This window comes from Sycon ciliatum, chromosome 2 (genome assembly GCF_964019385.1).
Source record: "Sycon ciliatum chromosome 2, ocSycCili1.1, whole genome shotgun sequence".
Classification (NCBI taxonomy): Eukaryota; Metazoa; Porifera; class Calcarea; order Leucosolenida; family Sycettidae; genus Sycon; species Sycon ciliatum.
In genome coordinates, this window is record NC_088644.1 from 15,076,579 (window position 1) to 15,087,914 (window position 11,336).

The 11,336-nt window shown below is 45.1% G+C and overlaps 1 protein-coding gene across 1 annotated transcript in view; it reads right to left on the bottom strand.

Annotated features, from left to right (window-relative positions):
- Nucleotides 1-10,155, bottom strand: part of LOC135808883 (sushi, von Willebrand factor type A, EGF and pentraxin domain-containing protein 1-like) — a 164,147-nt gene extending 153,992 nt beyond the window's left edge. The window contains exons 1-2 of the mRNA XM_065322124.1: nt 9,839-10,155; nt 7,516-7,719 (exon numbers count right to left, since the gene is read on the bottom strand). Coding sequence (XP_065178196.1) covers nt 7,516-7,719; nt 9,839-10,088 — 454 coding nt within the window. The 5' untranslated portion in view covers nt 10,089-10,155. The remainder of the gene's footprint in view (nt 1-7,515; nt 7,720-9,838) is intronic.
- Nucleotides 10,156-11,336: the final 1,181 nt, after the last annotated feature.

Below are 11,336 nucleotides of genomic sequence, written 5' to 3' on the forward strand. Positions count from 1 at the left end.
CAAAAGGTGAGTACGACGTAGTATGGGGTGCATGCTGGCCAGCTTGGAAAAGGTTGTACGGGAGGAGGTACCTAACAGAACTGATCGGCTACATCATTGTATTGCAAAAACATTTTCATCAGTTCGAATAACATGCATGATGAGCTAGGCAAAAAAAGCATAGCGTAGGGCCCTGAGCTTTCAAGCTCTCTCGCTTCTTTTTCTCATTTTTCGACCTTTTTTTTAACGATAACGTGGGTTCGAACCTGCACTATCGCCCTCCGCTGCATGCATTCCCTCAATACACTTCGCTTACATACATATTCTACCATTTTACAGGAATTAGTCTAAAAGGAGAGTGAAGAACATCCCCAAAAGCGAGCCTAATTACGCGAGGTTCATGCCCTTACTGTGTATCAAGGATCATAGCAAAAATGATGTGAAACTCGCGTGCACTAGCTGGCCAGCACAAGAGATCGTTCTGGGCTATCTTGCACTACTGTTGCAGTCCTTGCGCCGATTTGTTGTTGTGGGGCAGTTCTTCTTTCTAGTCATGTTGGACGGTTGTTCGGCAAGTGACGCTTCGTGGCGGCTTCATTCGAGTTTCTGCCAGGGCAGGGATTATTCCCATGATGTCTCAGTGCTGGTAGCGTAGCGAAAAGGCAAATGGAGGCGCTCCGTGTTTGCTTTCCTGCCACGCAGTTGAATTCGGCTAGTGCATGGCTGTTGGAGAGTTCGAAATTTGAATAATTTCCAGTTGATTTTTAGTGAATACCTTTATTCAAGACTATCACTTGTTGGCGCTTAGGGACATATTGTAACAGACTATGGTGGTGGTCTACTCCAAATTTCAGGACGTAACCTCGCTGCTACTGGCCCCTAAAGATGGTCTTCGTAATGGCGCCATTGGACAGGTTGAATTGATTGTTGTTGTTGTTTTTGTTGTTGTTGTTGTTGTTGTTGTTGTTGTTGTTGTTGTTACTTTATTTTACTTCACCAGAATTACAGGCAGTAGAATGCCTTCTCACTAGACCAGGTCTAGTTCTCACAAATGATGAAGAATGTGAATGAACATGCTAAAGCTAATGAAGAACAAGAAATAGAAAAAGAGGAGAAACACTTGTGTTTTATATTTTATGACGGTATTTGTATGTGAGTGACAGTGATTACATGACAAGAGAAAGAAAATAAAAAGATAGACAGAAAAGAGTAAGGAAAAAACGAAGCAGATGTATGAAATAGAAATAGAGAAGTTGAGGTATTTGAGGAGAAAAGTCAGTTTGTCGATTAGAGACCAAACCAAAAAGATCAAAATGTACATGTCTGACGAATGAGTCAAGACAGAGAAAGCGTGTCAAGAACATCTGGGCACAGCAGGGCTTTGAAACCCAGAATATCTTCATGGCAACGAATATTTGCCGGGAGCCTGTTCCAATACACGCTGCCCACGAATTGCATGGGCGCTCGAGATGCTGGTCCACGAACAAATGGAATTTGGAGAAGACGTGAGACCTGGCCACGTGTAACACGGCGTGTGCTTTGCTCAAGACCAGGTTCAGCGATCAACAGAAAGAAAGGCGAAAATAGCATGCTTGCATTGGAGGCAAGACATCTATGGACAAAAACAACAATCTTGAGCTTAAAATGATGGATTAGTGGGGGAATATTTAATCTAGAAATAAGAGGTGCGGTCGGTGTTTGACGAGGGAGCTGAAACACAGCTCTGACTCCAGCCTTGCTGATCTTCCCCAAACGGTCGAGAAGCTGAGCTGTGAGGCTTGGGTAGAATGCTGCTGAAGCATAACACAGCTGGCTGTTTACCATACTGGTGTACCACGACCGTCGAGCTCTCAGCGTTAGTGAACGCCCGTGTCTCCACAATTGCCCTATGGTTTGTGCTGTTCTACGTGACACATAGTCGACATGTGGCCTCCATGACAATTGGTCGTCAACGATCACACCAAGGTACTTTGCGGTGGCAGTCACCTCCAGTTGCTCGTTGTTGCAGAAAACATCGGGTGTGGCAATGGCTGCGCCACGAGGCTGAACGAACATGACCTGAGTGTTGCTGGCATTCATTACGAGGCCGATGTCTTCAAGCCATCGGGAGATATCAGTTACTGCTCTCGTTAGAGTTCTGCCAACAAGATCTAAGTCAGGATGGGAGAAATCAAGGATTATATCGTCAGCAAATTCTTGGTGATTGACAGTTGCAGGAAGTGCTGTGTGCAGATTACGGGTGTACAACACAAAGAGAATGGGTCCAAGAACGCTCCCTTGCGGAACACCACGCGTACAGCCAACAGAGCAAGACAAGCTGTCCAGCACCCTCACTCGCTGTGACCTGCCACTGAGGTAGTCACAGAACCAGTGTAGGGCTGCTCCTCCAATGCCTAGGGTGTACAGTTCATTAACCAGTTTCTCATGTTGTACACGATCAAACGCCTTCGACATATCAATCATGACCAAACCGGTGTACTTGCGCTTGGATTTCGCTAATAGCCAGCGATTCACTGCTAGTACCAATGCATCTTCTGTTGAATGGCGGGGTCGATATGCAAATTGAGTCATCGGGTATAAATCATTGCTGTACAGATATTCTGTCAGCTGTCTCTTCACAAACTGCTCTAGGATACGCGAAACGATAGGGAGTAAGGATACAGGTCTGTAGTTGCGGGCTGATGAGCGGTCTCCGGCTTTATGCAGGGGACTGATGTGGGAGTGCTTGAACGTGGTGGGCACAACACCACTCTGTAGTGAACTATTAATGATACAGGAAAGTGGAGGAGCAAGCACATTTACACATTGCCGCAGGACAATTCCAGGTACAGAGTCACTGCCGGCAGCTTTGAATGGATCCACCGCTTTAAGACACTTTTCAACATCTGCAACACTTACAGGTTTGAAGACGTGAAGACTGTTGGCTGGCATTGGCCCAAGTGGCGGGTGCAGATTCTGTGGTCTGCTTGGGTCATAGACAATTTCACCGAAGACCTGGCCGAGATCCTCAACAGAAACTTGAGGTATTTGACGTTCCTTCCGTCGCCCTGTGACTGCGTTCATTGCTGACCAAAGTTTCTGCTGATCAGGTGTGTTGCACTGGTTTACGAAGTACAGGTTACGAAGCTTTCGGTCAAGCTTCCTGGCAAAAGCTCTGGCGAGCCGATGTTGCTCACGAAGCAACTCATTGGCTTGATCCTTCATGAGTCGATGGTGTAGCCTGTTGCGGTGCCGTACTGCAGATACCAACTCCTCAGTTAACCAAGGACAGATACGGCGACCACGCCTGCGCCTCGCCACCGAGGGGGCGTGCTCATCTAGTGTTTCCATAATAGCAGAGGTGAATGCACCCGTCATATCATTTATCGTGCCGTTCCGAGGGAACTGATGAAAGTGGACACACAGATCAGTCTGAAACTTCTCCCAGTCGATGATGTGGATACGGCGACTCTGTCCGGGTCGTGATGTCCGGTTTACCCCTGTCTGGTTTACAGGCAAGTGTGCAAGGATGGCGAAATGGTCGCTAATATCTCCGAATTTCGTTTCACAGGCACCAGAAATGGGTGTATTTGATAGAAACAGATCTATGGTTGAAGCCGTGTGGCTCGTGACACGAGTTGGTGAGGTGACATAATTCCGATTGGTTCGTTCGACTCAGTAATTTTCCAGTCAAAAGATGGATGGCTACACATGACTAGGTAACTTGGATCGGTGTGCGAAGATAGTTGGCTTGGCTGCGCTGTGTTCTTGTGAGCAGCATTAACCTTGTTTCAGTGTGTATTTTAGTCAATTTTGCCCACTATCCAAGTGTTAGGTACCTCCTACCGTACGTTCTACAACCTTTTCCAAGCTGGCCTGCATGCACCCTCATGCTCACCTTTTGTCTCCTTTTGTCACCTTTTGTTCCGTTGACCTGGGTAGCTATTCATTCAAACTACAATGGGAACGTGCTAAATTGTGTTTGCACACAACTCACAATTAGAATATCAAACCCTCTGGAAGTCATTTGCATTGGGCAAATGACAACGATAGAGATGAAGGATTACAATACTGCCCCGGTGTGAGGGGAGGGAGTAATTGCAGTGCATTTCATAAAACCGTCAGGCGAAATAGCACGTCATAGTACATTTGAGATCAGCGGGAAGAAGATGACGACGTCCACTAATTTAGTATCTGTGCACACGAATCTGCTGTGTGTGTGACTCTGTATGTCAGCTATGATATCATCTTCTGTGGTTCCATGCCTAGCATGTACGTCTGAACCATCCTGCAAAGTTTGAATGACGTAGGTTGAGCGATCGCTCCGCGAAACATACTTTTTGAAATTCTCTTCATAGTATATCTTCCACTATTGAAATTTCGAATTTCTTCAAAAAAAGTGCTGAGAGGGGTGGCTTGCAACCTCGATACGGCTTGTTCCAGGCATACTTTGGAGCCATCTTCTGTTGAAGTAGTGGCGGGGATCTGCCCTGCAACTGCTACAACAAAAAAATTATGCGATCTGAGAAAGGGTGAGACCGCGAATCTCGTTTGAATATTGAGTATTTCAAGCCTTTTCACAACGAAGATGGAGTTCTTTTTGGAGATGGACGTCGCAGCAAAGGACATGGTGTCCGACTTCTGGCGTCTGCTGAAGCCAGGGATCATTTGTCCAGTCAGGTCGGCAGCCTAACCGTCGGTAAGCTTGTGTTTGGATCCCGTTCTGCTCGATGTGGTAGATCACAAACAATTTGATATCGCACAAATTGATCTCAGCATCGTGCGTACGGTATTTTATATTCAGAAAATCCCAAAGTGTCTCTGTGTGGCCGTCCTATGCCACGAGAAACTCCAATCAGGCTCCTATGTCCTCTGCCTTCATGATTGAATGTCCACTTCGTTTGAACAACGAACACAACAATCGAGGACGGCTTTGCAATGAAAAATACAGCTATACTGGAGCTGAAAAAAAGAAGAAAAAAACGTGCTCAGGATGAGACTCGAGTACACGCATACTCTCCCAGCAGGTGAAACGCATTTTTTTGTGAAAAATGCGTGTCGCCGACTGACCAGTAATTTCGCCTGACGGCGGCACGATGACTGCAGCAAATTCCAACCGCTCTACCCTCTCCATCAGGGGCTGGATGACCTGGCCGACGGCCTGAGAAACGGCCTGAGAAACAGCCGAAGCAAGTGCATCGAGGGCTACACACAAGGCGGTGGCAGAATCAACTGACGGCGCAACGTCGGAGACAACAGAGGCCGAGGGAGATAATGGAGCTCTGGTTGGTTGACGATGAACAACATTTTTCCTCACACGCACATTACTTCCTGCATCCAAAGTTTGAGCTGCCGCCCCGGCATCAGGGGCCACATTCAAGGCGGCGGCAGAATTAACTAACGGTGCACCGTCGGAGACAACAGAATCCGAGTGGGAAGATTATGGAGTCCTAGGCGGTTGATGACGAACAGGATTTCGCCTCACACGTACATGAAGTAGGGCTGAAACAAATATTTGAACTATTCGAATATTCGATCGGAGCACGCCTTGCAACGAATATTCTTCGTTTCGCTTGTATTCGAATATTCGAGGAGTACAGTTCCAGCCTGATCTGAACCTGCTGCAACCGGATCCTCCGCTGTATTTAAAAATGCAATATTGAAAAATAGGGCAGCAAAGATATTGATGTTCTCCAGTCATAAACCATATTAATTTTATAACTCTGCCCTATGTCAAGACCCATGATATTGCGCCCTCTTCCCTCCTCCTCCTCCTCCTCCTCATTCCTCACCTCCCCCACCCCCCCCCCCTCGAGTCCCTCCTTCTTAGCTCCCTTTCCTTCCCCCTAGTGGTCTACCAGAGCAATCACACTCACCACCGTAGTGATTTTTCAGAAACGAGTAGAAGAAGTGCACCCACACAGTCAGATAACACTCAACATGGAAATCAATGAAATGACCACCAGCATCGGGAGAAAGACCCTCAAAAAGCAAAGAAGCAGCATGGTCAGTGGTGAACATGGGTTACTTTGCAAGGGAGTGCCTGAAACCAATGACGGCCTACAATCCTTGCCACTACTGCTCGACCAGGCTACAGGAAGAAAACGCTTCTTGACCGAAAAACTAAATTGTTTCATTTTGCCCTCCCCCACCGCTAGTAGGATCCAAGAACAGAGAATTTAAGAAACTGCGTGTAATAAAATGCAAAGCCATGCGTACTGTTGACATAGAATAGAACAGAAGACATACATCTAACCTGGGTGGGTGGGCAACTTCAACAACCACGAGTAGAAACAACAACCACGAGTAGAAACAACAACCACGAGTAGAAACAACGACCATGAGGAGAAACAACGACCATGAGGAGAAACAACGACCATGATGGCAGATTCTATGGAGTGATCCACGTTTCTTTGATGACGTTTTACCTGCCTGCGCGCTCGCACCCGCGAAATCAAAAAAAATCATTCTTCTGGCCTGCTCAACGGATAAATAATTGAATTTTAAAATTCTCGCATACAAAACAATGCAAAGTACGGGAAACAGATCGAGTCGCGACCGCGGCTCGCAGTTCTTGATCAAAAATAGCAGCGAAAGCTCATGGTGAGCCGCGGCCTTGATGCGCCAGCTCGAGCCGCGGTCACTACGGTAATGAGGACATTTCAAGCCGCAGATGATGTGCAACGGAGTAGCGGAGCCGCAGTGGAACCCGGCCCTCATAGCCCAAACAAGGCGTTCCCTAAGAAAGAGACAGGTTTGCATTGAAGACGATAAAGTGCTTCCAGTCTTCATCTGTTGCTTCTTGCAATCATGTCAGAAATTCTCATTGTATCAGAACATGTCACGGTAGATTTATCAGCAAAAGAACACAGGCTAAAGGTACAGGTTTCTGTAAAAGGAGACGAAACTGGTATATGTAATCCAAGCTCCGACTCAATGTGGTACCAAAATCCTATGAAATTTAAGGTTTGCACAATTGGCCCGAAAATGATTGGGGTTTTCTTGCTATTTGCATCGCACTACGTCAGTATCATAAAGTTATGTCAAAATGATGTAAGGTCTTTGGACTCGTTTACCCACTGTTTCCAGAAATATGCGAAGAAATGATCTTCTCTCGTAATTGTTTCCAGTGTATTTGCCACAACACTGTGTGATTATAATGGTCCTAAATCCAGAAAAAGAATTGAAATGCACATATATCATAGTTTTGTACAAGCCTGCTACATAGAAACAAATGAAAAGCGAACTCCTGTTTGTAAAAGTAGGTTTTTTGCGATATAAATGTGAGCGACTGGTTGTGTCTTTCACAGGCCCCAAATGTAGGGAAGGATTCATTACACACTAGCAACATTTTGGGATTAACAGCTTGCCCTTACGATACTTCGACCCTGACAATATGAACAAAATCGTACAGAAAGTGGTTTTTGACCTCTGATATTTTTCGCGATATAGGCCCGAGTTACCATAAAGTTGAGTGTAAGACCGTGGAAATGGTAGTGATATTGAGAAGATGACTGGAAACAAAAAAGTTAGAACCATTTGTAACAATTTATTCACCTTCACACACAGGAAGCTGTGTCCAGAGCCCTGTTCTGGACTTATTTTTAGTACATGTGATGACAGGATCACTCCCAGCTTTCAGGTTGTATCCATCCTTACACCGGAACGTACGTGTTGAACCGAGTGCACGGCCATTGTTGTCACTGCCAGCTTGTATTCCATTCAGCACACTACCAGGCTCTGAGCAATATGTAGTGATCTCTATAGAAACAAAAGGAAATAGGCGCTCTAAGCAAGTTTTACAATTCAAAAATGTGCCGCTTGCTCAAGAACACCTGGCTGGTCAAAAAATAGAATTCCACAGGCTGTCCCCTTCCATCAAAAAGGGAAGTTTCTGGAGATATTTTTAAAGTCGTCAGTGATGAGAGAAGGGAGAGAGAGAAAGGTAGTGGCAAAAATGTGAGGGAAAGGGCAAAGCTGATGAGGCGGTTGGTACCGAGGCCGAGCTGTGGACTGGGACCGGAGACCATGAGATGATGTTTGAGCGAAACCTGGTTCACTAGGTGAGAGGAGAGATATGGCAGCTATCACTGAATGATTTGTCTTCTTTGTCTTTCAAGCTCTTTCTGTTTTGTCTGCTGTATCTGGCCCGTAGCAGCCCCATTTTGGTTGGTCCGGCAAGATCCGACTTCGATACCCCCCCCCCCCCCCCCCTGAGCACATACTCATACATATGCCGGTACATGTACAAAATGTACATGATTGTATGTGTATGTACATGGACATATGTGTGATCGTGACCATGCAGAGTGAAATAGGGCGAGAAAAGGAAGGACGTTCTGCGTGAGTCAGGAAAAAGGGCATCAGCATGTTGTGTGCGTCCAAGCAGAACTTGTTGAAGCATAGCAACAGTATCTAAGTGCATGTGATAAAAGAAACAAAATGTGCCTTTGGAGGAGGAGAAAGGATATTGCAATGGAATATCTTTGGTACAACCCTATCTAGAAAGAATTGGAGGAAGAAAAGAATCAATACATTTCAGGAAGCACAGTGTAGAAACATTCACGGGCATGACTGTCCACATGACCTTCAGCAGGGACATACTCCTGATGACATGTAGGTCTACTACCGGCGCTACTATGTGCTACCTACCGTATTATCTCTAATATAAGCACAGTCTCCAATAATAGCACGTCTCCAATAATAGAACACCTTGGAGCGGCATTCAAAAAATAAAGTGCTCAGTCTCCATTATAAGCACACTGTGTAAATTCATTATCTGTACCGGCGAAAAAAAACCCTGAAATGTGTGCGTCATACATGAATTTGGCATGGCAACATGCCTCTGAAATGAGGTTGAAATAATAATGGAACAGTCTCCAATAAATGAACGTCTCCATTAATAGCACGGGGCGGAGGTACATTGAAAAAATAAAGGACTGTGCTTATATTAGAGATAATACGGTATACTACTTATTGCACACATCATCATCATGGGTGGACATCCCGAGCTGCTCACATGTGTGAGCTCCCACCTTTTTTTTTTTTTGGCCGAATATTTGTCCGGCAGCTGCCGGACCTACAGGACCGCCTGCTACGGCCCTGTGGATTCTCCTACTTGTTTCTCTTTTCTTTATGCTGGTGTAGTTTCGTTCGAGTCTAAAATATTATTATTGTGATGTGATGTTGAACTTGCACTGTAGCCTTGATGTTCTATTGATTATGGTGCCGCTATGGTTGTTTAGTTTGGAGCACTGGCTCTGTTTTGTTTTATTTTTCTTGTTTGCCTGATTTACAATGCTACCTTTTGGCTTGTTGGTGGTCCCCGTGTGCATGTTTGTTTCAGTTGGACAGTTTTGTTTTGCCTGTCATGCAATACTGTTAAATGTTTCTGCTGACTTGATTCCTTCTTGCCCGATATAGTTATTTTTCTTTCGCTTTTGTTGTGCATGTGGAATGCGGTGTGTGTGTGGGGGGGGGGGGAGTGTAGGTGGAGAGGGGAAGTGCATGACTACATAGCGTTGTTCACTATGATGACATTGCCTAATTTGTCTCCAGCTAGTCAGTGCATGTGGATACTAGCATGTGTAAGATTGTAGGAAAATGTTCGCTCGTTCGTCCTTTTTCGTGTAGTTTTAAACTTAGTTATTTCCATGTGTAAGTTTGTTGCCCAACTTGTTGATGATAAGACGAAAAGACAATAGAAAAGTATTCTCTGTGTTCCTGCATCCTTAGGCTTTTTTTTTAGATGAAAACACGCAAAGAAAGGAGATACTGAAATGAGCCATACTCTGCCAACCTCTTAGTATATTCAATTGTTGCAAGGAATCTATTTCAAGTAGTTTTTTAGTGAAGGATAATTAAAGCTGAGTATACCTACTTATACAATCGTTCTGGACAATCCAGTCACTGCCGTCTGATTCAAATTTGATTCTCTGAGCCCAGGTCGTTCCATTATCTGTTGTAAAACCATAGCCAGAATTGCATTTGAATCTGGAAGTAGCAACACACTTTTGCTTGGCATTGTTGAAATAGAATCTGTTTTCCCTGTTTGACAGCACGGATGTGTTACTGGGAACAGTGTTTATGAGCGGAAAGGCCCCAGTTTCACATTGCTCCTGGAAGGTCATCTTTGTATTGCCACTGCAGTACTGATGATCTGCTGGTAATCGATCAGAAAACAGCGAAGAAGAACACAAAACAGGGATCAAGTTCACACTGCTTAGCATAACCTGGGTTGAGAAAATGATTTTAATCAGTGAACAACATCCGGATCCGTACAAGGCTTCTACTATTATTCTATCTTATCCATGACACAGTCAAGCTATATCCACCTTGGTATCTGTGGACATTTTGTCCATTCACCCACTGATATTTGAAAACCAATTTGTGTCGAGATGAATTGCTCAACAGCAGCTGTAGGAGAAAGAACGACAAAACTAGCTACAAAACCAGGATTCCCCTCATTTACAACAATCTGAATAGTATTATTGCCATTGTCAGTTGGTACTAAGTTTGAACACAGGCATTCTGGTGGCGGCATGTGACGTCCAACTTAATGAATGGAGCAGAGCCACGTTCTCTGCGCAGTGCAGTGTTCTATAGAGGCAGGGTCTGTTACATAAACAAGGGCAGATTGTTTCATTAGCCACAACTGTGGATCCAGAACACTGCCTCTTCATGGCCTACAGCACAACAATCAGGCAAAATATCACTTCTCCCAGTAACTGACCCACAAGCTACTAGTAGTTGAGATGACCTATTTCTGGCTACTCCATGGCATTACATAGTCATTGAAATATGCGGGCACAAAGCAATTTTTGTACAGCCCTGGGCAGAGAAATCCAACATAATGAATATAGAAGTGCTGAGGGGGATGTGGCGATGACATGATTGACATCACAATCACCACTCCGCTCGCTTGAGCGTGGCACCATGTTATTCATGAGGTCAGATTTCGCTGGCCAGAATTGTAACCTTTCTAGTTCAGGATACATCGCTACAATAGAAAGGGACGAGATGTTGAATGATGATAACGGTCTACCAATGGACCGTATGCGTGTTAAAACAAAATGGCGTCACGATTTATTGAAAGTGGTATAGTTGGTGGAACGAGTGTTCAAACCCATTTGAACTTCATACTGTTCGTCTTCTTTTTGACATGCTCTCTTTCCATCGTCCTTAGCTTTTGTTTGTTGAGAGCTGTTTTGGCTTTCTCCTAAACCTCTGGGGGATGCCAAGTGATGGTTTTGAGAGGCTGGTGATGGCTGTGAGCGAGAGTTTGCCGATCGGCGTCGTCCTCGCTATAGCGATGAAAATACTAGTTACTGCGCACCTGGCACATATCACAACACGTCGGAGCGTCCAGGAGCAAAGGA